This window comes from Chenopodium quinoa, unplaced genomic scaffold, assembly GCF_001683475.1.
Source record: "Chenopodium quinoa cultivar QQ74 unplaced genomic scaffold, ASM168347v1, whole genome shotgun sequence".
Classification (NCBI taxonomy): Eukaryota; Viridiplantae; Streptophyta; class Magnoliopsida; order Caryophyllales; family Amaranthaceae; genus Chenopodium; species Chenopodium quinoa.
In genome coordinates this window covers 1,003,479-1,028,799 of record NW_018744290.1, presented here as the reverse complement: position 1 = coordinate 1,028,799, position 25,321 = coordinate 1,003,479, and the positions used below count along the sequence as shown (strand labels likewise).

At 36.7% G+C, this 25,321-nt stretch overlaps 4 protein-coding genes across 5 annotated transcripts; 2 read left to right on the top strand and 2 right to left on the bottom strand.

Annotated features, from left to right (window-relative positions):
- The first annotated feature begins 4,970 nt into the window (after positions 1-4,970).
- Positions 4,971-12,377, top strand: LOC110695127 (DEAD-box ATP-dependent RNA helicase 3, chloroplastic-like). Its single transcript, XM_021872347.1, has 10 exons — positions 4,971-5,470; positions 6,651-6,787; positions 6,890-7,301; positions 8,251-8,349; positions 8,926-9,150; positions 9,513-9,890; positions 10,392-10,535; positions 10,619-10,714; positions 10,854-11,203; positions 11,764-12,377. Exons 1-10 carry the CDS (start codon positions 5,075-5,077, stop codon positions 11,837-11,839), a joined length of 2,313 nt encoding a protein of 770 aa, XP_021728039.1. The 5' UTR covers positions 4,971-5,074; the 3' UTR covers positions 11,840-12,377.
- A 745-nt stretch (positions 12,378-13,122) lies between these two features.
- LOC110695126 (probable 2-oxoglutarate-dependent dioxygenase ANS) lies at positions 13,123-15,882 on the top strand. Its single transcript, XM_021872346.1, has 3 exons — positions 13,123-13,705; positions 14,465-14,786; positions 15,461-15,882. Exons 1-3 carry the CDS (start codon positions 13,227-13,229, stop codon positions 15,698-15,700), a joined length of 1,041 nt encoding a protein of 346 aa, XP_021728038.1. The 5' UTR covers positions 13,123-13,226; the 3' UTR covers positions 15,701-15,882.
- A 47-nt stretch (positions 15,883-15,929) lies between these two features.
- LOC110695125 (ATPase WRNIP1-like) lies at positions 15,930-18,392 on the bottom strand. Its single transcript, XM_021872345.1, has one exon. The coding sequence runs from the start codon at positions 17,874-17,876 to the stop codon at positions 16,236-16,238; it is 1,641 nt and encodes a 546-aa protein (XP_021728037.1). The 5' UTR covers positions 17,877-18,392; the 3' UTR covers positions 15,930-16,235.
- Positions 18,393-18,492: 100 nt separating this feature from the next.
- On the bottom strand, positions 18,493-25,130 carry LOC110695124 (pentatricopeptide repeat-containing protein At1g30610, chloroplastic-like). 2 transcript variants are annotated; one of them, XM_021872343.1, is made up of 11 exons: positions 24,745-25,130; positions 24,510-24,595; positions 22,795-24,128; positions 21,869-22,060; positions 21,156-21,237; positions 20,822-21,010; positions 20,503-20,616; positions 20,072-20,162; positions 19,838-19,995; positions 19,116-19,538; positions 18,493-19,020 (listed from the first exon to the last, which is right to left on the bottom strand). In XM_021872343.1, the coding sequence occupies exons 1-11, from the start codon at positions 24,785-24,787 to the stop codon at positions 18,667-18,669; spliced, it is 3,066 nt and encodes a 1,021-aa protein (XP_021728035.1). In that variant the 5' UTR covers positions 24,788-25,130; the 3' UTR covers positions 18,493-18,666. The 2 variants fall into 2 exon arrangements, with proteins under 2 accessions (XP_021728035.1, XP_021728036.1); XM_021872344.1 differs by having other exon boundaries at positions 24,510-24,586.
- Between the last annotated feature and the right edge of the window lie 191 nt (positions 25,131-25,321).

The window sequence follows — 25,321 nt, the reverse complement described above, 5'->3', positions numbered from 1 at the left end:
TGATAATTTAGGATTGTTTGACTTTAGAGTACTAAAATCATGGACTAATATATCAATCACTGTACCATCCCTATAATGTTGACTCCATCCAAAAATTCTTATTGCTTTGCTGCACCACTCTTTACTTCTAGAGTATCTCAATCTTTCCTGTAAATTATTTTTTTTATACCATTTTATTAACAATTACCATTCCATTCTTTGTCTCCCTTCTTTGTTCTCTCTACAATTCACAACTTGGATCATGAGTTATTATTGGTCTGCCCTATTACCAATTACCTTAGTCATATCGGGTTATAGTCATGAAAAATTTTAGTTAGATTAATAATAGGTCGGGTTTAATTAGATCATGAGTAATTTCGGGTAGGTTTTAATTGGGTCATGGGAAGTTTCAAATCAGGTAATTAAAGGTCGGTTAAAAAGAGTTATTTTTCAGGTCTAAATGGTTTCGGGTAGATTTCGTTTCGGGCTAGATCGAGTTCGGATTTTATATTATCGGGTCTTATTGGTTTCGGATTAAATATGAGTCGATTTCAAGTTGGGTTTGGATCATAAATTACCGGATGAAGTCGGTTTCGAGATAACGTCGGGTCAACTCCAGATCGAATTCGGATAAAAAATACCCGGGTCCAACTAGTTCGAAATCAGTTTGGTTTCAGGTAAACCTTTCGGGTCGGGTAAGTTTTTAACACCCCTAGTCACGTCATCACACTTATTAATTCATGGTAATGTCAACTAAAAAATGCATAGATAGAGGTTTGAACCCCTAACCTCATGGAATGAATACCACATATCTTGCCATGTTAACTAGCAATAATTTATGCTCTATTCATCTACATGAATGTATTTAAATGTAGAATACAAAATAACATCAAAACTAAAAACAAAAAAGACTCATATTACTCTTTATATTGTCTTCGATATTCAACATTATATTCCGAATACTGATAACTTGCTATTTGTTATGATTTTAGGGTGTTTTTGAACCTAGTTTGCTTGATAAATTTGTGTTTTGGTTCACTTTTACTCTATTATTATGCAATTTTTGTGTATCCTATGCTTCACGGGTTGTTAGTGTTTTTGTTGAGATTCTAGGTCCAAAGACGACCAAATGAAGCCCATGGATGCTAAACCGAGGTTAGAAGCAAGAATATGGTAGAAAGAAGCCAAGGAAAGGAGCAATATCGAAGAAAAGATGAAGAAAAGGGCTTAGAAGAGCTTGCACGGCCGTGCAGGAGTGCTCCAACAACATAAGAGCTTCTGCCTTGCTCTGCACGTCCGTGCAAATTTAGGCACGTCCGAGCAAGATACCCAGCACGTCCGTGCATATGTCTGCACGACCGTGCAGGAGTGCTCCAGCAAGTAAGAACCTTTTGTCAAGGCCTGCACGGCTGTGCTTAAGTTGGCACGTCCGTGCAGAAGAGGTTGCACAACCGTGTCATAATTGGCACGCCCATGCATGATTTCCACCCCAAACAGTAGCTTCTGCCCTGCCCTGCCCTGCACAGCCGTGCATAGGGCGGCACGTCCGTGCAGCTTAGTCTGCACGTCCGTGCCAAACCTGGCACGTCCGTGCCGACCTGCAGTCGAGCCCGATTCTTGTTTTCTCCGTCCTTTTTATTTGGGGGTCTTATAAATACCTCTTTTGAGCTCATTTGTACGGATTATCAAGGTTTTTAGAGCTTTTCTCTTAGTTTGTAATCTTAGAACGTTAAATTCTCAAATCATTAGTTAGATTCCAATTATTAGCTTGGAAATATTCATATTCAACCATTGTAGAAGACAAGTTCCACCATTGTTGCTCACCTTGAAGCTTCATAGCAACTACTCCTTACTCTTCTCTTCCATTTCTCTCTACTTTGTTGATAATTACTTGCTTATTTATTACATGCTTAGATTGTTAATTAGCTTAATCCTTAGTTTGAACTTGTTCATGAATTGCTTGAAATGTTTAATTGCTTTAACTTCCATGGATTGTGAGTAGTCTAATTTTCTAGGGTTTGGGTAAAACCCTCAATGTAGTCACTAATTACTTGTTGCATGTAATAATTGGGTAATTATTGGGTGTTAATTAGTTGAGCTTAAGTGGTTTAATTGCTTAGTTCTTGTATATGGCCATTGCTAGAACTATTTATCCATGCTTTCTCAACGAAGGATCGAGAGATGAACTTGAGTTAGCTCCCTTATGCTTAATTGACTTGAGATGCCATGAGAATAGGAATTTCCAGTCAAGGGAATGTTTATGTCGTCGTGATTATGCTTTAACACTTGTTTTATGCTTTGTAACCACGAGAGTAGGTTGTATTCATGATTCAAGTAATCCTTCTAGCTTGAGAGAGTAGTTGGGTGTCTTAGATGACTTCCCCTAATTTATCCCCTTAATTTACCTTGATTGTTGCATGCTAATCGTGATTTGTGATGAAGTTGAGTGGTATAACCCGAGCCCTAGATTCCTCTAAATATTGTTAATCTCCTCTTAGCTTTAGTTGAATTGAATTAGTATAAGTTACTCAAAATCAAACCAACTTCGACTTCATTTAGCTTTTTTAAACGGTAGTACCTCGGTGGTTGATTTAACGCCTCTTTTGGGTTCGACCCTTTCTTACCCTTGCTATTAGTTAGTGAGACCAAGATAGGAATCTATATTTTGGTAGGCTCGACGACGGCCTATCAAATACTCAAACACTTTATTAAAAAAATGATACTCAAAGTTACATCTTGGGGCAACGCCCGAGTCACACACTAGTTAAGAGATTATAAGATGTGGGTAAGGAATGGAGATCTTTTATTTTGTTGTGTTTTTATTTAGGGACGCAAATAATTTTGGCTTATGGCATTGCCAACTTCAATTAAGTGAAGTTCGTTGATCAATTTTGGTAAGTTAGGTATGAAATTATCGAGAGAAAAAACAACTAAATTGGAGATGAATACAAAAAAAATAAGTGTTGTGATGATGAGAGTTGTTTCTTATTTGATGCTTGCACCTCCCCTGTGCTTCAATCTAACTTGTGAATAAGCTAATATGCTCTCCTAGTTGACCATTATTATTAATCTAAATGTTGAATTGTACTTCTATCGTTTATTTTGCAATCTTGAACAACATTTTTTGTTTTGTGTTTTTTTTTTAATTTTTTTTTATTAATTTTATATGTCATTATAATACTCTATTTACAATTATTGCGTTTTAAGGTTATATCCATATTCTAAGAGGATATAAATCATTACATTGATATTTAAATTTTATTATTTTAGTATATATTATTGTAATTGTATCAAATTTTGTTAGAGCGAGCAAAGTAATTTATATATAATATATAATAATGTAATCAAGTAATATTGCATTACACGAGGGGCCTTTCATTGTGAAGTTTCTAGTAATCCAAATATCCAACTATATATATCTAACTATCTAAGTAGAATAATATAATATCTATTCAATGTAGTTTATTTTTTAATTTTTAACTTAGAAGAAAGTTTTCATCATATTGCGTATGTGGTACAACCTTCCTCTTTTTACTATGTCTAGAGCTCTTTAATATGAAACAATGGGAGAGAAATATTGCAGGCACCAATGATATAATCATTAATGTTTGGGGGGGGGGGGTGGGTTGGTAGATTTAGAAAATAACCTAAAACTTCAAATTTATGCCTCAAAAGATATTTTTATGTGTTGGGTGAAAGATAGTGTAGACAATTCCCTAAAACAAATTCTCGGATTTGACTAAACAGAGTTAAAGTAGGAAGAAATTAATTAGTACCTATGTCTTTCTAAATATTTAGTTACATAATCTATGAGTATAGGTTTCTCCCATATGTCCCATTAGTAAAGTAAATACGAATTACACGAAAATAAACATGTGTGGTTATTCATCATTAAAATTGCAATACATTATAAGTACCCTATGCCAATTACCAATTTGTCACCGAGCTTATTCAAACAACCTAAAATCTTGGTTTTGACTCTATTTTTCGGGATTTAGCCCTTTGCAATTCCATTTCTTTGTTTAGGCGGGTAAACTTAGCTTATTTTCAAATTAAATTTTTATGAAAAATTATTATTATTATTTTTTTTTCCACAAACTAAATTAAACTTTAATTTAAAGGAACAACATGCTAAATTTGATATAGACACTTAACATTTTATGTAGGTGCCATACTTGTTCTCACAAATGTCAAACTCACCATTAATGATTTGCTATGTTTTAGTTTAATTTGATTTTTTATTTGAGAAGGTGCAATAATAGAAATTGGTTGTTATGTACATATATAAGTGTACACCTCATTACACCCAAAATGACCATGTGCATGTTTAAAGTTGGGCATGGGCTAGGCCGACAAGAGGACTTAGACACATAAATGACTTGACCGTACAAGAGAAACGCTTGTGGGCTAGGGCCATGCATGAACACTATTTCAACAGACACAACAATCTGACCAACATCATGATTATTTGTTGACTAATTAACATATAAAGATGCCTCAGTAAGGGGATTCACATACATGGCATGACAGACATATATGCCACATCAATGCATAAGCTCCGTTCATAAAAAGTCGACACGGGTTCAGCATAATATGACTTTTTCTTGTCTCATTCCAAGCAACATTCACTTGAGCACAAGACACGCTGACACAACACATGAGCCTGTACGACTTGATCCATGCCCAACTCTATACATACGGCGTATTATTTTAGGTAACTCTACCATTCTAGTACTCCTCCACCTAGTATTTCACACTCAATAAAGTAGATATTTTAGGTTAAAACATCCCAAAATTTTGTTTGCACTTGGTACAAAAATCTCAACTTGTGTATTGTAATTGTATGCAAGTGTAAAACCCAAAACCCACCGATGTGGAGTTATGCAAAACCATACATCCATACATTATAAAGCCACTATATTGCCTTATCACTCCAAACCCCTCTCTCTTTCTCTTCTCTTCCCACCCTATCTTCTTCATCTCTCTTCCTCCTCTCCATTTCTTTCCTCTTCTCCTGCAACTTCAGCAGGGAAGAAGAAGAAGAAGAACACACCCATTTTCACTCATTAAAACAAAGCTTTAATCTTTATCAACAATGGCTTCTTCTTCAATTGTTGGGGTTTCTTCAGTACTTTATCAAACCCCTTCTTCTGTTCAAACCACCACAAAGTTTTGCATTTCTCCTGCGCTTTCTCTCCCGTTTTCCGCCTCAAAGCCGAGGAATTTGAGGTGGGTTTCTGCTGCAATTGCAACTCCTAACTCTGTGTTGAGTGAGGAGGCTTTTAAAGGGATTGCTGGGGATTTTTCTAAGGGTTCTTTTGAAGAGGAGTTTGATGAAGGGAGTGAGTTAGAGTTTGAGAGTGAAGGTGAGAGTGAAATTGAAGGTTCTGAAATTAGTGCGGATGAACTTGATGTTTCGAAATTGGGGCTTCCTCAAAGACTTGTTGATTCTCTTGCCAAACGAGGCATTACCCAACTCTTCCCAATTCAGGTTTATTATTTTTTCTATCCTTTTTTGTTTTAAATTTTTATATTTATGACGTGAATTGTTTGAGAATTTTGACTAATTTATGTGGGTAATTAAGCTATTTTATGCATACTTGTTGCTTGTAATGAAATTTAATTAGCTTTGTGTTATTCAGTTTACGGTGTATAGTAGGCTGAATGTAGGAGGGTTGTTGTATAGGTAGTCGCAAAGGGTAGTGATGTAGAAGGGATTCGATATTAGGTCTCAAAGGTTGTCTGCCAAGACTTTAACCTACTTAGCTAAATATCGTAGAGTAGGCTATTAGCGAGAGTTGGTTTTATTGGTTATAGGCTGTGTTTGTGCTCATTTGATTGTTAACTGAATTGGGTTTTATATTCTGCAATATATGAAAGTGAAGAAAAGGAACTGGATTTTGTAGAGGTCCTTACATATGAAAGGAGTGGAGCAAATTGGTGCTTTGGGAAAATACTAATGAATGTGTAAGGTATATAGTATCATCAGGTAGGATTATTAAATTGTAGGAAGAACGGGTAAGAAAATAAGAACAAAACTTGGGACCAACTATCGGGTTGGAAGTATATTTTCATTAATGCCTACGGAAATTTGAGCTCTTATTTGAGTGGAACTTTCATATATTTTAACTACAAGAATATAGTAAAGGAATTACTAAGAAAAATTCTAACTCAGATGGGGTATAGTTCTTTTTTGTTTGTCAAATTTGTTACATGTGGTAGTGCTTACCACTTAATACTTGACAATGTATTAGATAGAGTGCATCTCATGTAGTGCATAGTATTAAAAAGGGTTAATATGCACTAGTCAGTAAACTATCATGTGGTGGCTCTTAATGCTGTGCTTCAGGTAATTAAATCTCATATTCGGCATGAAAGTGGGAAGCTTAGTCTTGAGTTCTTGACCAGTAAATCATTTACTACACACTATCTAAGTTTATGGTTTTGTACGGTTGTACCTAATGGGACGTTTCTAATCCCGTAGTTACTTGTCATGTAGTCTTCATACTTTCTTATAATATACAATTATTAGTATAAATTAGTACCTTCTGACAAGAATAGGAATATGTGGTTCCCTACATCTCTTAAAATTTTAATTTCATCTGTTAGTGCCCTTTGTAACATTTATATAGTATATTATTTGTTTGTTAAATATATTTGCTTATTTTTAGCGAGCTGTACTGGTTCCTGCTCTAGAAGGCAAAGATATCATCGCTCGAGCAAAGACTGGGACAGGGAAGACTTTGGCTTTTGGGATTCCAATTCTCAAACGGATTACTGAGGAGGATGACGAAAGAGGTTCTCAAAGGTAATTATCATATAAATGACTCATTGACTTAAACATATTAATGAGTTGAGATAACTGATTTTTTTTTTTTTTTTTTTTTTTTTTTTTTTTTGGGAATTCTAGGCGTGGACGGCTTCCAAGAGTTCTAGTTCTAGCTCCAACCAGAGAGTTGGCAAGGCAAGTTGAGAAGGAAATGAAAGAGTCTGCACCTTACTTGAACACTGTTTGTGTTTATGGAGGTGTTTCTTATAGTGCACAGCAAAATTCTCTTTCCCGTGGAGTTGATGTGGTGGTGGGAACTCCGGGTAGAATTATTGACTTGGTCTCCAGTAACAGCCTCAGACTGGGGGAAGTTGAATTTTTGGTTCTTGATGAAGCTGACCAAATGCTCGCTGTTGGGTTTGAGGAAGATGTGGAGGTTATATTGGAAAAACTTCCAGCTCAAAGGCAAAGCATGCTTTTCTCGGCAACTATGCCTACCTGGGTGAAAAAATTGTCCAGGAAATATTTGAACAGTCCTCTGACAATTGATTTGGTAAATTCCTTTTCCATCTTTCCCTTGAAGCTACCCTGTTGTTATCTCTGCTTAATTGAATGTATCTCTATGTTATGTGTTGACATCTTGTCTTGTTCTTTGTATTATGCAGTCTGCCTTTTGCTCCAATTGTATTTGACTACAAATATCAATTGTGGCATTGTGCATTGCGTATCTTAGTTATTGAAAGCAAGAAATTTTTTCAATATAATGAAGTCTGTAGAAGTTAGTTTGTGTGAACTTTACTTGTGTTTTTGTAGACGTTTTGCATAATAATAATAATAATGTTGGAGAGATATCTATCATGATAAATTTTAGGAATTTTATTCTTGCTTTTGATCTTGTACGCGGGCAATAGAGATTCATAGGATGAAATATTTTACCTTCGAGAGATTAATCTCATGAATTTTAATCTTCATTTTTTTAATCCAACTTTGAGCATCATAGCAAATATATTATTATGTGTCACATATGTTTCATGTATGGGTATAGGTGTCATGGATATGGTTTAAGGGCTGAAAGACTAGTTACATTATAGTGATTGTTAAAGGAGTGGGGCGTCACCGCCATGCACTTCTTGCATTTCCTCTTCCCTTGCTCTCACACCCAAACAAAAAGTAAAAGAAACATTAATTTTTTGGTCCAGGTGCTACTCTGGAAATCTATGTTTTGTTGAGTTAAAAAAAGCCAAGCCTTTAGCCATAAGTACACATAACCCATGCAATAAGTTCTGAATTATAAACTAGCATCTCTTTCTTATTTTAATATGAAGTTAAATTAAGTCATTAATTTGTCACTAAAAATTGAAATAAGACCATTGCATGTTTTTGAGTGAAGAGTTCATTTGGCTTATACCTTTTGTATATTATACGTTTGTGGGTATGTTGATGCTTTCTAGTTGAGATAAATCCTGACTTGGTCTTTATATTTTGGATAAACTTTTCTTCAGGTTGGTGAGCAGGATGAGAAGTTAGCTGAAGGGATTAAAATGTATGCAATTTCAACTACTGCAACTTCGAAGCGTACTATCCTTAGCGATGTTATCATGGTAAGATTCAAGGCGAAACTTGTTTATTTGGTCTTAGTCAGTTGGTTTCTGTAGTCCCTTCTGTAAATTTTAGCTGTCTAATATCATGTGCTGATATCGATTTATTTCCCACGGTGACACATTATTCATTTTGCAATTTTACTCTGAAGTACTGATCATATAACCGGTAAGAAGTTACGGTCACTTGCTTCAGTTATGTGGTAGGTGTATTTGTGTGCCCATGGGAACATGTGTGTTTGCATCTCTGTAAAGATGTAGGCTCTGGGTAAATTTTGGTAAATATGATGTCATAAAAGCCCTAATTTTATTGCTGGTCAACTTTCATGTATATTCCATGAAGGTTCCAGCTGTTCACACTTGCTTGTGCAATATACGTGATTTTATGTTCATGGAATAATCTATGAAAGATTTATGTAGCTGTGGTCTGGGATCGTTTCAGATCTATAGTATGTCTAACAAGAAGCTCTGTGGAAAGATATAATGGCAACCATGCAAGCTCTCTGTTTCCAGTTTTTGGTATTTTATATTATATTTTACAACTTATATGTATGTTTTTTTTTGTCATGTGCTTTGCAGGTGTATGCAAAGGGTGGTAAGACCATTGTGTTCACACAGACAAAACGAGATGCTGATGAAGTATCTTTGGCACTGTCAAGTATTATTTCTTCAGAAGCATTGCATGGAGATATATCTCAGCACCAACGTGAGAGGACATTGAATGGCTTTCGACAAGGAAAATTCTCTGTGCTAGTAGCGACTGATGTTGCTGCACGTGGTCTTGATATACCGAATGTTGACCTGGTTAGTTCAATGATAATTTTGTTTTTTATTTTTTTTTTAAATTTTGATAATAGTTTTTCTGTACTAGTTGTAGCCTAACATATTGTCGCTTTTTTTTTTATATCCTTTGGCAATTAAGCATAGGTACACTGTGCTTTCTATTCAATTCTTGACATTTTGCCTTGAGCAATTTGCCTGGGTTTGTATTTTGGCAACTAGAAGTTCGAAGTTTCCTACTTTTTTATATAATTTTTTGGGAATGCTCACGTGAATATACTGGAACTCTTATATCCTTCTGGATCTCCTTAACCAATGTACCTCTCATGTTTATCTTCTCTCCTTTTTTTTCTCAATGATAATTATTGGCTACTTTCCTCCTGTAGGTTATTCATTATGAACTGCCGAATGATTCTGAGACTTTTGTGCATCGTTCTGGTCGTACTGGGAGAGCAGGAAAGTTAGGAACAGCCATTTTAATGTACACTAACAACCAGAGAAGAACAGTCCGATCTATTGAAAGGGATGTAGGGTGTAAGTTTGAGTATATAACCCCCCCTTCAGTTGATGAGATCTTGGCATCGTCTGTTGATCAGGTTGTAGCCACTCTGGGTGGGGTTCATACCGAGTGCATTGAATTCTTTACTCCCACTGCCCAGAAATTGCTTGACGAGCAGGGAACTGGAGCTCTGGCAGCAGCATTAGCTCATATGAGTGGATTTGCCCAACCTCCGTCATCAAAATCTCTTCTTAGTCATGAGCAGGTAATTGATAGACTTTGATTTTGAACTAGATACGTTAATCAAATTATGAAAAGTACAAAATTTGGCTTTCTTATGTTCAGAAAGTTAGCCGCACAAGCTGTCTTAGTGCTTGTTATATTATTCTCGTGTTTTTGTGCAAGAAAGTAGCTGATACCTCTGTGTAATTGTGTACATCATATCGTAAAGAATTTCAGCAAGCATGCTTGTATTTACCACGTTTGTTCTTTTGAAGGCAAGTGGGAGTAAAATAAAGTAGGATATAAGAGTGTGTAAAATTGTGGGTGAGGGTGAATAAAGTATGAGATAATGTGTGTAAAGGTGCAATTATTGTGGGTTAAGATGGTATGATTGAATCAAATAAAGTAAAGTGGGAAGACATAAAAGAACCAACAAAATTGAAAAGTGGGTACAACAAAAAAGAACCGAGGAAGTACAAAGTATATATGTAAAATCAAATTTGGTTCTCAAATTTATCATTCAACATTGAATTTTCTGTTTCAGGGGTGGATAACATTGCAATTGACGCGTGATCCTAGTGTTGCAAGAGGATTCATGTCTGCTAGATCTGTTATGGGATTTCTATCTGATGTTTATCCAGCTGCTGCGGATGAAATCGGAAAAATACAGTTAATTGCTGATGAGAGTGTGAGTGGTACACAATATTAATTTCTTTGTAGGAATGTCTGGATAGATTTTTTAGTTGATATTGGTGTTTGTTTGTCTTTCAGGTTCAAGGTGCTGTTTTTGATCTGCCTGAGGAAATTGCAAAGCAGCTATTGAGTCAAGAATTACCTCCTGGAAATTCACTATCCAAGATCACCAAGGTTATGAAGATTTTCTAACATACTTTACCTTTAAAAGTTCCTGATAGTTAAAACAAAGGCAACCGTGTTGGAATACAAAACCGTGTCTTTATTCTGAAGAATGATGTTTTATTCTAATTATACTTACTGTAATTTACAGTTGCCTGCACTGCAAGATGATGGGCCTCCAAGTGACAACTACGGCAGATTTGGCAGAGATCGAGGAGGCCGCGGAGGTATGGGTGGAAGAGGGTCACGAAGTCCCCGCGGTTGGGGTAAGAGTCAAGACTTCGATTTTGGTGACAATGACAACGGTTCATTTAGGCGCGGTGGTCGAAGCTCTTCCAGACCTAGCAACAACAGGTGGTCCTCAAATTCAAGAAGCGGTGGAGATGATTCTAGCAGCAGGTGGTCCTCAAACTCAAGAAGCAGTGGGGATGATTGGCTGATTGGTGGTGGCGCTAGACGATCAAACAGGTCATCACCATCATCATTTGGAAGCAGGGACAGGTATATCTTATTTCTGTAAAATTGGAATATGCATAGTTTTGGTGTTTAGTTTATTTCAATTAATTTTTTTAAAAGTCAAGTTAGCTCCTTTTTTTTGCACTATATATGCACAATACTTGTTAAACATGAATGTCTGTGCAAAGCGAATGTGACACTAGAGCTAAGAAAAGCAGAGCCTGTTTGGTATCCTCCAAATTACAGTGTTTCAGTTCCAACAAGGATAATTTTTAAAAAACAATACAATAGTTAAACTTGGAAGCCCTTGGCCATATTTCTAGTGTTGAAGAATAAAATCCTGCTTGCTATGAAGTAAACATAAATTCTGCAAAATGGAATATTGGAAAGTAGTACTGTTGTTCCATATGTGAAAATGAAGATCACAGATTTTAAATTTCTGCGAAAAAATTTCATTGCAATGTCTGTCATTTTTGCTGATTGTACACATGTTAATTGTTACTTATGTGGCCTTGTGCCTCATTCGGTACTATGCTATTGATTTCCACTTATGTCGCCCTCCTTGGTGTTGTACCCTGATGCATTGATTTATTCGCCTTTTACAGGTTTGGTGGTGCGTGCTTCAATTGTGGGAAAAGTGGACACAAGGCATCAGATTGCCCCACCAAGCAATCATACTAGAAACTTTGTTTCCTAACCTTCAAAGTTTCCAAGGTTTTGACGGTCTGGGGATAGATGCCTCTCACGCCTCTTACTTTTGTTCATCTACCAGATTCCGGCCCAAGTATAGTCTCTTCAAAGTTATGATCCGTTCAAGAGATGCTGTTTTAAGTGGTTTCTTGGTTTTGAAATCCAGCCTGGATCATTCGGAGCTCCACTGATTTATCGTAGTTCTTCACTGCAACAACAGTTCATACAGGAGTTTTTACATTTCTAATTAGTAAAAAATTATTAGTAATTATATCAAGGCCCTCGTAATTGTATTACTGTTTTCTAGTGTCTCCACGCCATAGCTTTTGCTGTAAGGTCATTGGGGTATATCCGTGCAGGAAATTCATGTGTATATAGTGTAGTCAGATACAGTGGAAAGCTTGCCGTGGCCATTTATGGCTGTTTGTGACTTTTTTGTTGGGAAGTTTAGCAAATTATGGGTTGTATCTTGTATGAAGATGACATTAGTTTCTTGAATTCATATTTTGTTAGCTGTTTTTGAATCTTATTTTCGTCAATAGTTTGTAGTAGCTACAGAACTTATTCCTGCAAAGTGCAAACTGAGCTAGGCAGAGACTAATTATTAATGATATCACCGTAGGGTGTTTATGTTGCAAATTTGTCTCCTTACAAGTGATATAGGACTTTGGATATATTTCACATCTTAAATTGAATAGCAAAAAGAAAATGAAAAGAAAATAAATTTCAGTGAAAGTTTCTTCACTCACAATATCATCATTCGAATGGTGTTTTCTTTTGCTCCCTGTCCTCTAATGACATGCTAGTATACTATCATCCCTTGAATTTCATGGATTATATTTTGTTTTTCTCTTTTCAAAACTTTCATAATTTCTATTTTTCCAGACACATAATTCAACTTTGGAGTTTGCATTTTTATAATATTTCCTTGTGATAATATCATAAGAAAAAAAAAACCCAAAAATACGATCCTCTACTATACAGTATTAGATTAACAGATTGATTATTTTGTTTGATTGACAAATCTATATGATGATTAAAACTCCACGGCACTTGCTACTCTACTCCTACATACGGCTAATACTACTATACGAGTATAGCTTACTATTCCCATTATCTTTCTTATGAGGCCGTCCTGGTTAATCTCCGTGATAAATAAGTTTTGTTTATTATTGAGTAAAACCACACTTTAAGTAACGGTTTTAAGGCAAGGCAAAATCGCTACTTTTAGCAGTTTACTCATTTTTACCGCAAAAAGATACACTTTTGCCCCCGTGATATGTGTTTATCACGGATATAAACTTGTATTTTGTCTTCATTGTTTATTACTTGTGTATATACAACTCAACTCATCAAATTCCTTCAAATCCCCTCTTCAATGGAGGTCACCGGAGAATCACCAACCCAAGTTCAAACCCTATCACAAACCAAAACTCTCCCACCACAATACATCCAACCACCGCAACTCCGCCCAACCAACCACCACAAACCACCATCTTCCACCCCCACAATCCCTCTCATTGACCTTTCTCTCTCCTCCCAAACTCTCCTTCCTCAATTATCCTCTGCTTGCCGTTACTGGGGTGCTTTCCATCTACTCAATCATGGCATCCCCATTAATCTCCTTGATCAAATGCGGACCGTTGGATCATCCTTCTTTGAGGATCTAGATGTTTCAGAGAAGCTTAAGTATGGTTGTGATCAGAGTTCTGCTGCTTCTGGAGGATATGGAAGTCGGATGCTTGTTAGTGGGAATGATGATACTGTTTTGGATTGGAGGGATTATTTTGATCATCATACTTTTCCTCTTTCCAGGAGGGATCCTTCTCGTTGGCCCATTCATCCTCCTAATTATAGGTAATTATATTGATTTTGTAATTTTGATTGATTTTGATGAAATTTATGTGATGTTTTAGTTTTTTCAAGAAATGATGTAGACGGGATTTGATCCTAGTTTTCGATACCAGGGTTGAGACTTTACCGGCTAAGCTAGCTAGCATTGATGAATTGTGTTTTATGATAGGTACATTGGTATTGAAAGAAATTTTGGTTTGTGAAATTAGAGATTGAAATCAGGTTTAGTAAAAAAATCAAGAAATTTGAGTTGGTTGTGTGTTACTAATGCCCTTATTGAGTTGATGTTTGATGCAATTTGGAAAATGGATTGAGCATTATATATTGGTGTGATATTGATTGAGAACTTTCACGTCAATCTGTGGAGTGAAGTTTCACTACAGAAATTTTGTTAATGCTAAGGCAAGTTTAGTGAGGGTGTATCTTTAGCTGAACAAAATTGAAGGAAATGCCCCTTTTAATAATTAATTCGATTTATAGTCGAAAGCCAAAAACTTTTGAATCTTTTGGTTTTGTTGGGAAGATTTGAGGGAATCACATATTTTGAGACAAAAACTAATCTCTCCAAGGTCTAGACTTGTCCAAATTTATAGTGTGGCAAAGAATGAAACTTCTGTGGACGATTGGATTATTGCTATGTCTACTAAAAGAATAAAGTTTGTAGATAGTGAACGTAAATATTAGCTCAAACTTTATGTAGTATTTATTGACATAAGGTGATCATTGATCAATATTGACTTGGAAATTAATGTGTTTGGCCAGAAATGTGGTGGAAGAATACAGTGAGCAGATGAAATTGCTTGCTCAGAAGCTCATGGCTCTGATCTCCGAAAGTCTTGGTCTACCATCTTCATGCATTGAAGATGCTGTGGGCGAATTCTACCAGAATATTACTGTCAGCTATTACCCATCTTGCCCTCAGCCAGAGCTCACGCTAGGACTGCAGGCTCATTCTGATATGGGTGCTGTAACCCTACTTATCCAGGATGATGTTGGTGGCCTGGAAGTCTTTAAAGATGGAGAATGGGTCATTGTACAACCGTTATCTGATGCCATTGTTGTGATCCTAGCAGATCAAACTGAGGTACCTCTCCTTCGTCCCTCCTGATATGCTTCTGCACCTCTTGTCCATGCACTCTTTCCTTCCCCTGTTTCCCTCTTCTTATGCATTTTATACCAAGTATTTTGCATCATTGGTTGCACTTGCTTAGTATATGATTACTTGGTTTGTCAAATACAGCAGTATACTGGTGGAGTGTAGACATGATCCAAATGTATTGGGATTTTGTTCTGTTACCTTGTACCTGGAGACTTGTAAATAGGATATAAAATTTATGGAGTACTTCTGAATTCTGATTACATTGAGAGAGGAGTTCGGGATTCTGCTATTTCACTATGAGCTTCAGCTGTTACATTATTGCATAGGTTGCGGTATCATTAAATTAAGTTTAGACATGATCTACAAACCTGCACATATGATTGCATGTAGCAAATGGCAAATCTTTTTCAAATTGTAGCTTTAGGAGGGAATGGGTGGAGCTAATGATAGTACACAAAATTATTCACTAGTACACAGTTGTTCTTCGCCTTCATGTCATCCCTCTTCCTCAACAGCCCTCTTCCTCAACAAAGATATCTATGTCAAAGCAAAATGAATGAATTACTTTTTTAGGTTGGCATATTCTAGTCTTCTTCATCTGACTGTTTTGTAAAATAGTTCTGATGTCTGGTTTTTACTGACTGATATGGTTCTTGTAGGTCATTACTAATGGAGAGTACAAAAGTTCTGTACATCGAGCAGTGACCAATTCAAATAGAGCACGGTTGTCAGTGGCCACCTTTCATGACCCTGCCAAAACAAGAAGAATATCCCCTGCTCCAGAGCTTGTGGCAAAGTCTGGACCTCGGTACAAGGAAGTTCTCTATGGAGATTTTGTTAAATCATGGTACACTAAAGGCCCCGAAGGCAAACGAAACCTTGATGCACTTTTACTGTAATATTTTCATTACAATATTTTTTTTATAAAAACTTTAGATAGCCTTGAAAATTCTCATCAAATTGTAGGAATTATTTACACTAAATGCTCATTTCCATGTATATTGATCAAACAAAGAACACTTGTATATTGACAAGATTATTAGAAAATGAAGAATTTGCACCGCTGAATCTGAACAGCAAACATGAACGTCACCCCTTGAGTTATTTTTGTTTTAGGTAGGCATTCATGTTATAAAATTCATTTTTCTTTCATGCTTGAATGACTTAATGCTTCAAGGCTTCAAATATTCAAAAATAATTTGTTCCTAAAAACTTCTTCCTGGATTCCATTCAATATATATCACATTCTGATGCTAACAAAATACTATCCATCTAATATTCACACACACAATGAAACAAAAGTTGCCACTGCCCATTCGGTTGTACCATTGAACAACACAAAATGTACCCACAACCTAGCCAGTAAAAGATCAAGGACTAGAACAACAATCAGATGGGTTTAACAAAAGATTAATTAATGGCCTTGACAGCTTCTCAGGTGTCGGAAGGTGGCCACTCAAGAAACTTCTTACCAAGGAGTGAAGGCGGAAGAAAACTCTGTGGTGCTGTAGGATTCTCAGGGGTATAAATGTATCCTTTTCCATACCCAAGGTCTCCCATTAACTTCGTTGGTGCATTCCTGAGATGCAAGGGCACCCCTTCGTTCCCCCCAACCGATTCCTTCACCACCCTCATCGCCTCATTTAGCGCCTTGTAAGTAGCCACTGACTTTGGAGCCAGTGATAAATAAGCAATACATTGTGCAAGATTCAACCTGCACTCAGGCATCCCAATAATATGACAAGCCTGGTGACAAGCCACGGCTTGCAAGAGAGCATTAGGGTCGGCCAATCCAACATCCTCACTCGCAAACACAACCAACCTTCTAGCAATGTAGAGTGGTTGTTCACCTCCTTCCAACATCCTAGCAAGCCAATATATAGCTGCATTTGCATCACTCCCTCTCATAGACTTAATCAACGCGCTAATCAAATTATAATGCTCCTCCCCTGCCTTATCATAAGCAAGATGTTTACACTGCATAACTTCCTTCACATCCTCCACATTAACAACCACCAAATCATCCAAATCACAACTCCTACCCTCACTTTCCCCCGAAGATTGGACTTTCCCTGGAACACGACCCAACGCCGTGGTAGCACAAACTTCAAGTGCATTCAAAGCAACCCTAGCATCCCCATCACACTGTGAACCCAAAAGCTCAATCGCCTCGTGTTTAACCTCAACCTTCCTCCCAACACTCAATGACAACCCTTTTTCCAAATCATCAACTGCCCTATTCAACAACTTCTCAATATCACAACATTGCAATTGATTAAGAGTAAGTACCCTACACCTAGACAACAAAGGAGTAACCAAATGAAAAGAAGGGTTCTCAGTAGTAGCCCCAATAAACACAATACTGCCATCCTCAATCACAGGCAAAAAAGAATCCTGCTGAGACTTATTAAACCTATGAACTTCATCAACAAAAAGAACAGTCCTTTTTCCACCACCAATTTTATCCCTCAACCTCCTAGCACCCTCAACAGCCTCCCTAACATCCTTAACACCCGAGGACACCGCCGAAAGCGAAACAAACTTATAAGAGCAAGAACAGGAGTTAACAAGAGCCTTAGCAATGGAGGTCTTCCCAGTACCAGGAGGACCCCATAACACAATAGAGGGTAAACGATTACACTTAACAGCCGAACTAAGGAATGAATTGGGTCCTAGAATATGGTCTTGGCCTACAATTTCATCTACGAATCGTGGGCGCATTCGCTCCGATAAGGGTTCAGAAGGTTTAGTGTCAATTGGGGTTGAAGAAGAAGGGGTAACAGAGAGTTTAGGCCGTTTTTGAGAGGGGGAAATTTGTGGGGTTTCTGGGGCTTGAGTAAAGGGGTGTTTGGAGGAGTTTGAAAGGAAAAATTTGTTCAATTTTAGCTGGGATTGTTGTTGCGGTTGCGAAATCGATTGCGAAGGCGGGGTTTGAAGGCGAGATTGAGGTTGAGAGAGAAGCCATTCGGTGGCTTTGACGGTGGAATCGCCTCCGGTTGCGGCGAGAGCTTGGGCGGCGAGTTCTTCGGAAAAGCCCATGTTAAGGAGATTTTCCATCTTATTATTGTCTGCCATTTTTACTTTGTTTTTTTTTCTCTCTCCTCCTCCGTTGTGATTCTTGGAATTGTGATTGTGATTTTGGGGGTTTATTCGGGGTATTCTGCGCGCCAAATTTTTGGCCTTTTTGTTGGTGAGCTAAAGAGCTGACGGTTCGAGTCAACAACACAAGTCTAGGTGTGATTTTATTTCGGGTCGTGCTCAAAATATACTATATTTGTTTCGAATTATTTGCAACGGTTTGACATAAAATGTGAGTAGAAATATCTAATTAAACAGGTATTATGATAAGCGAGACGAATTAGGTCGACTTCGAGTTATCCAAATTTCCCTCGACAACTTTGGATTCAGTTTCAGTTACGGCGTCGATTTGATTATGGACATTTACGTGATGGTTATGAGTCGTAGAAAACAACTTTTAGTTAAATTAGTGAAGAAAATTAGCAATTAATTCATGTTGATTATATAGATTTATAGGTGCAATTATGCAAATGACCCAAGTAGCCAATCTAGCCATTTCAATTATAGGTGCAAATTCTTAACCAAAAAAAAAAAAAAAAAAATTGAAGATGCTCCCCAGTAGTGCAATTATATTTTGGAATTGTGGGTAGATTCAAGTAAAAACACGAGTATATAACTAACACAGCCTTTACGACATATCTACAGATTACATTATCCCATTTTACAAAATTTGAGCATGTTAGATACTACAAATAAAATCAATACAGGTGATTAATTATAATTTCCAACATCTTCCTCTAAAACAAGGGAAATCCTAACATCGAAATTTTACAAGGGCTTTGTTTATTCAAGTTGAACTAGCTACTAAGTTGTCATCCCTAACAAATTCCATACAAGAGTCGAGCAGATTCTGGAAAATGAGGTTTGGTGTCTCGCTCTTGGCGAGAGACTTGTTCACCTCAGATATCAAGTGCTCAAGAGCTTCTTTCTTGAAACAATGTGCATTTTCCTCGAATAACTTTAACCATGCCTCCTTTGAAAATGACTGCTGATGACTGGAAGGATGGCAAGCAACGCTTGAAACTGCTTCGACTAGATTGTCATCCTCCATTTTTAATCTGAACCTTTCTGTAACGAGTTTTGGTGGCGGGATATGATCAATTTGCACCAAGTGTCTCCATGTTGCTTCAACTGCTTCAACCTAGGGAATCCACAATTTGTGAAGTTAATTAGAAAGTCAAGTACGGATTTCTAAAAGAATTTTTTGAGAAAGAGAGATGTGGGCTACAGACATACCTTTCCAGCAGCAGAAGCTTTTAGGACCATCCAAAGATGTCGCTTGGTATTGAAAGGATGTCCATGCAGCAGCATCTGCTCATAGGCATATTCGAAATCATCCCATCTTTCCTCCCGGATACAAGCTTCTAGCATCGTATTGAATGTACTGGCATCAGGAACATTCCCGCTCTTGATTTTTCTGCTTTCCTGTCCACTTTGTATCATCTTTTTAAAGATCTCTTTAGCTTCATCAAACATTCCATATCCAAGATATGCTTTAAGCATAATGTTACAAGTTGCAGTATTTGGGGAGCAATACTTTTGCATATAGTTGAATATGTATGTCGCATCATGAATATTTCCGCTCGATAAACAGGCTTGGATTAAACCAGTAAAAGTCACCACCAGAGGTTTACTAGCAACTTTACATATCTTGTCGACCTGTGATGTGTCACAAAACTTGCATGATTTTTTTGCTATCAGGGAGTCAATATAGCATAGGATGATAGACAGTATCTAACATGTCCATTTAGCACAAACTTGCATTTTTTTTTTTCTTTTTTTTGCTATTAGGGACTTAATATAGCATAGGAGTCCATGTATATGTATGTGCCCAAATTAATACCATTAAGAGAATGTGTTTAGTACTTAAAAAAAAAAAACAATTTAGCCTCTTAATGCAGAAATGGAGTATAGTAGGAACGAATGCTGGATGAAATACGATGTAAACTATTACATACTTGCATCAGTGCTTCTTCACACCTTCCCACACTACAGAGACAACGAGCGAGGTCATAATAAAGACTGGCTGGACCTACTTGTCCCTGATATTCCATGTCTTGAACAACTGCAATAGCCTCATCTGGTTTACCTTCTTTCCAAAGAGTATTAACAAGAACTGCAAAGTGGTAACTAAATAAGTCATCAGGTAAACATTCAAGAAATAATATCCTAAAATAGATGATAGGCTATACCTCTATATGTTAAAGCACTAGGGACAGTAAATCGTTGCACTTCCTTAAAATACTCATAGACCAAGTCGTACTTTCCACATGCTAACATAACCTGGTTCAAGGTTACAGTTATCAGCTATGTTATCAATCTGAAGACATCAAAATATCACAGGAATATCTGTGTGCTCAACAAAGACAAATGGGAGCACATGCATGTATGGGAATAATTGCAACCCCCTTGTCATGTTTGAAATGGAAAATCAGTTACATGCTAAAAAAAAGACCTAAATTGATTTACTGCATCCACGATAACAACCAAAAGAGAAGATCCCAAGCCATATGCTATCGAAACAACTATATTAGCCAAGAAAGAAAGAAAGAATTGAACTCACAGAATATTTGCACAATAGTTTTTATGTTTTCATGAGGTGAATGGAGCAAAGATATTCTACCTCCATAGCAAGTCCATATGTTGTGCTTGTTGGCTGTTGACCAATTTCTTCCAATTTCTGCAAAACCCATACTGCTCCTTCCCATTGTTTGCTCTTAACACAACCGTTCAAAACCTGAAAGCAATTTAAACTTCATCACCTTTTCATATCACGCTGTCATCAAAACTCTTTTTCTTTGCCACACCCTCTTTTATTACAATCATCATTAATCTTCTTGTTTCAATCATTTCAACATATATATCCTAGATGCCAATTTTGATGAGGATGGTCCACTAGTACAACAATAGAAACAAATAATTTCTACTCTTATTGTACTTACAGCATGGTAAATTACAATGTCGGGCTCAAGCCGTGGATCCCAATCATCATGATCTTCAACCTTGAAGTTCTTTGGCATAGATCTCATGTTGTCAATTACTTCAAAAAGTTCCTTCATATGACCAACTTGCCCAAGAGTAACAGCAATTGAGCGATAAGTTACAATGTCAGGATAAGTAGTCTTGTGTCGCTGCAGTGGAATACAAGCATCAGTCAGAGTTTACCCTATACTGAAGAAATTATTATTTTAAACTACAATCAAACACCACAACTGGGGAGGGTAGAGGGAGGAGGGACGGATACACTGGGGAGCTTAATCAATAAAAAACAAATACCTGCATCGTGCAAAACAGATTTAGTGCTTCCACAGGTCGTCTTGCTTTCCCAAGCACACCAAGTGCAGCTGTGTAGACATATCTAAAATTAAAAGCATGATTTAACAGAAGTAAATTTCGGTGTCAGATATATATTGTGTATATGACAAATCTGACATTAGGCACAGTATAATCTGCAAATTAATGCAGAATGGCCGTGCTTGAATAAAGAGACACAAAGGCCCAAAAAACATATGTTTGATACCAATGTCAACAAGTCATCTTGTAAAGAAGCTAGAGAAGGGAACAGAAACAATAACCAAACAAGACAAGGAAAACTAGAAGACGCTTTACCACTGTCAATTTCCTCTCTCAAAGAATGAGAACATATAGAACAGTTTTGTATTTCATCTTTTTTATGACCACCCTCCTCACCTCTATGGCTATCAACTATAACCGAATTGCAGCATATTCAAAGAAGCTCTTCATAATTCTAAAAGAAAGAAGAGTAAAGGCCCTTTCTCATGATCCCATGCAAGAGGGAAGCCTAAATCGAAAATAATTCATGATGGGCCTTAGGGCCAATAATGTATTTTTTTTTTACCTAGCCATTTTTGAGATAAAAAAAGGGTAAATCAGGGGATTTTTTTTTACAAATTCTAAAATCTTTCTCATCATTGGCATCTTACTTAAACCGTTACTCCTTAATAATGGAGACTTGGTGAGAAACAAACCTGATATTATTGGATTTGTAGCGCTCTTGCATTTGAAGCCAATCAATTAATTGCAGCACCCTTCGCCAATTTCCATATTTACCCAATATCTGAATAACCTTAAACATAGAATGATCAGAATATCTAATTCTGGCACTTCTCATTGTCTTAGCAAACATCCACTCTGGCATGTCCATATCAGCATCATTTAAACTGGTAGAAAAACAAAATATGTCATCAACTATATCTAGATAAAACACATATAGAGGTAATAAGCAAATAACACCACAACGCGACCCACTACTCACTGCATATAGCATTTGGCCAATCATGCCAGATGCCAACCAAAAAGATACCTAAAAAAAAACTTACTTTTGGTTTGTGCTCTAATAGTTGGAAAGGTATGCTGACTACTTAGGGGCATGAAGTTTGAAGTTCAATGCAATATATGATCTCCCAAACTTTCCTTTTTATTTTCCTTTCACTCCCCATGCTCTCTGAGTCTCTCCTCTTTGGATGGGGGACAAGAGAGTAGATGCCACATAATTGGAGGAACCCCCATATATGAAAACCAGATATGGCATATGAATTGCATGTAGCCCACCCCACCTCCCCCCCCCCCCCCCCCCCCCCGGTTTTTTGTTTTTTTTCTCAATTTCCCCTTATAATACACCAAATTCAACACTTAATGATCACATATCTATTAATATCTCTTCACATCACATGCAAGGGTCTAGGGTGGTTGGGGAAAGGAGCATGTAATTTTATAGATTTGTACAACTTTGACAACAAGCGATGTGACTTAAAGGTATTCCCCAAGTCTTAGGAAGGGCTAAGTTAAAATTGAATTAATCTGAGATCATTCAAGCACCTAGACTAGCAGAAAAAATTTAGCATATGCATAAAAGAATATTTGTATGCCAGCGTGCTGAAGTGCAAATACCAACCATTTAGCAAGATTCTCTATCCTTTCATCCATTATCATCTTTGAAACTCGCGGACCATCCAGGTCACCATTAAGCAACTCAGACTGTTGGAAGATAAACCTTTCCATCCCCAAATCATCATCAACACTCATCTCATTCACTGGCATGCTCTTCTCTTTAATGAACTTGGTCTTTGTAGAAGCAGTGGTGTCCACATCAAGTTTCTTGCTCAAACCAGTTTTTGATCCTACATAGCTCAACACTTTCTGTGGTCCTACACTGCTTCTTGCTTGAACCCTTTTACCCACCTCTTTCTTTTCAGCAACTCCTTCAAACCTTTCAAAGAATTTACCTCCTTCCTTAGAATCCAACCTTTTAATCCACTTTTTCAGAACAGTCTCACCCTGTTTCTGATGCTGTGGAACATCTTTACTGAATGCAACATTGCTTCTTGCTTGAACCTTACCACCCACCTCTTTCTTTTTAGCAACTCTTTCAAAACTTTCAGAGCATTTATCTCCTTCCCTAGAATCTGACCTTTTAACCCATGTTTTTTGAAAAGTCTCACCCCGTTTCTGAAGCTGTGGAACATCTTTACTGAATGCAATGTTGCTTCTTGCTTGAACCTTACCACCCACCTCTTTCTTTTTAGCAACTCCTTCAAAACTTTCAGAGCATTTATCTCCTTCCTTAAAATCTGACCTTTTAAGCCATGTTTTTTGAAAAGTCTCACCCCGTTTTTGAAGCTGTGGAACACCTTTACTGAATGCAACATTTCTTCTTGCTTGAACCCTACCACCCACCTCTTTCTTTTCAGCAACTCCTTCAAACTTTTCAGGGAATATATCTCCTTCCTTAGAATCCGACCTTCTAAGCCACGTTTCTTGAATAGTCTCGCCCCGTTTCCGATGCTGTGGAACATCTTTACTGAATGCAACATTGCTTCTTGCTTGAACCCTACCACCCACCTTTTTCTTTACAGCAACTCCTTTAAACCTTTCAGAGCGTTTATCTCCTTCCTTAGAATCCAACTTTTTAAGCCACGTTTCTTGAACATTCTCACCCCGTTTCCGATGCTTTGGTACATCTTTACTGAATGCAACATCAGTATGCTTCTTTCCAGGGCCACTCCCTCCCTTAACTTTCTTCTTCTCTCTATCAATTCTAATAGACTCCATCGCCTTCAAATACTTGTCAAATGAAGACTTAAATTTAGTGTCCTCTTTCACAATATTGTCTCTCTCTATCTGTGAAGCTGAGAGAGCATTATTAACATAATTTCGTCGTCTCGATACTAAAACCAATTTTTGCTCATTCTTTCTTCTCACATTAGAAACAACTCCAATGGCAGGTGTCTGAAATTTATAAATGACAATAATATACTGTATTAAGGCCAATTACAAAATGAATGAAAATTGCAACACAGATAAAGATTACACACAAAAAATTGCTCAATTAACATAACTTTAGATATTACTCCTTAGTATTCTTTACTATAACTCAAATTATTTTACATATTATACCCATATTTTAGACAATCAACATCTCAATTGCTCAATAGACAAATCATTCATACAATTTGTAGTTTTGTAATGTGAATTTTTAATTTTTGCAGGTAACTGTATACAATAAGTTTACTCATAGTTTCAAATTATACTGTAAAAAAAAAAAATGAAATTTAAAACATCATAATTCCAAAAAGGCAATAAAAATTTATCAATATATTGAATAAATACCTGAAGCATGAACCCCATAGGCAATGAAATGCAACCCATTGAATTCACTGGCATTGCAGCCGCTTCTCTAAGCTCACCTGAAAGCGCTACCCCAAAAAATAAATAAAAAAAATATAATAAACCCACCAAAATTTAATCAAATTGGCAACATCCCTCTTCGTAATTATCAAAGTTTGAATGTAATTTGAACAGCAGAGAATAAAAATTGGAACTTGAAATAGTTGAAAGGTATTACCCAAATTAAGCAAGAAGATAGAATTTTGCTGAAGGATGTACATGACACACTCAAATACTCAATTCATACAAGAAATCGGAAGCTTAATGGCATGATAGATACTCCGCAGTAGAAAGTTAAAATTCATATCTCAGAGAAGTGAGGGAGAGATAGATGTTGAAGAAGGTAGAAAGAGGATAGTTTGCCAAAACACCCTTTGATAAAATGACAAGATTTAAAATAAAATAAAATAATAAATGACAAGATTTAATAATAAAAAATAAAATAATTGACAAGATTTAAAAATAAAAAATAATTATGGTAAAATCTTTTACTTCATTCATTTCAGAGTAACAAAAACTTTGGTTAATGTTATATGTGGCTGACTGTATGGATAACCCATCACGGGATTATTTGGTTAATGTTACAAGGTTACTTTGTTAAGATTACAGAGGTTACTTAAAAGGTTACTCTGTTAGTGTTGTAAGAAATATTCAATAACTATACTATTGTGACTATAATAAGGGTTATTCGATTAGTATTATAGGGATTACTCCGTATTTTACAAACGATCATACGATGTGACCAGTTACACAGA

Excerpts from the sequence above, each read along its gene's own strand:
- LOC110695125 (XM_021872345.1), bottom strand. The coding sequence starts at position 17,876 with ATGGCAGACAATAATAAGATGGAAAATCTCCTTAACATGGGCTTTTCC.
- LOC110695126 (XM_021872346.1), top strand. The coding sequence starts at position 13,227 with ATGGAGGTCACCGGAGAATCACCAACCCAAGTTCAAACCCTATCACAA. Across the intron at positions 13,706-14,464 it reads ATTCATCCTCCTAATTATAG|AAATGTGGTGGAAGAATACA; the intron begins GTAATTATATTG and ends GTGTTTGGCCAG. Across the intron at positions 14,787-15,460 it reads TCCTAGCAGATCAAACTGAG|GTCATTACTAATGGAGAGTA; the intron begins GTACCTCTCCTT and ends TGGTTCTTGTAG.
- LOC110695127 (XM_021872347.1), top strand. The coding sequence starts at position 5,075 with ATGGCTTCTTCTTCAATTGTTGGGGTTTCTTCAGTACTTTATCAAACC. Across the intron at positions 6,788-6,889 it reads GACGAAAGAGGTTCTCAAAG|GCGTGGACGGCTTCCAAGAG; the intron begins GTAATTATCATA and ends TGGGAATTCTAG. Across the intron at positions 11,204-11,763 it reads TCATTTGGAAGCAGGGACAG|GTTTGGTGGTGCGTGCTTCA; the intron begins GTATATCTTATT and ends CGCCTTTTACAG.
- LOC110695124 (XM_021872343.1), bottom strand. The coding sequence starts at position 24,787 with ATGTACATCCTTCAGCAAAATTCTATCTTCTTGCTTAATTTGG. Across the intron at positions 21,238-21,868 it reads TACAAATCCAATAATATCAG|ATATGTCTACACAGCTGCAC; the intron begins GTTTGTTTCTCA and ends TTTTAATTTTAG. Across the intron at positions 20,163-20,502 it reads CATATGGACTTGCTATGGAG|GTTATGTTAGCATGTGGAAA; the intron begins GTAGAATATCTT and ends ACCTTGAACCAG.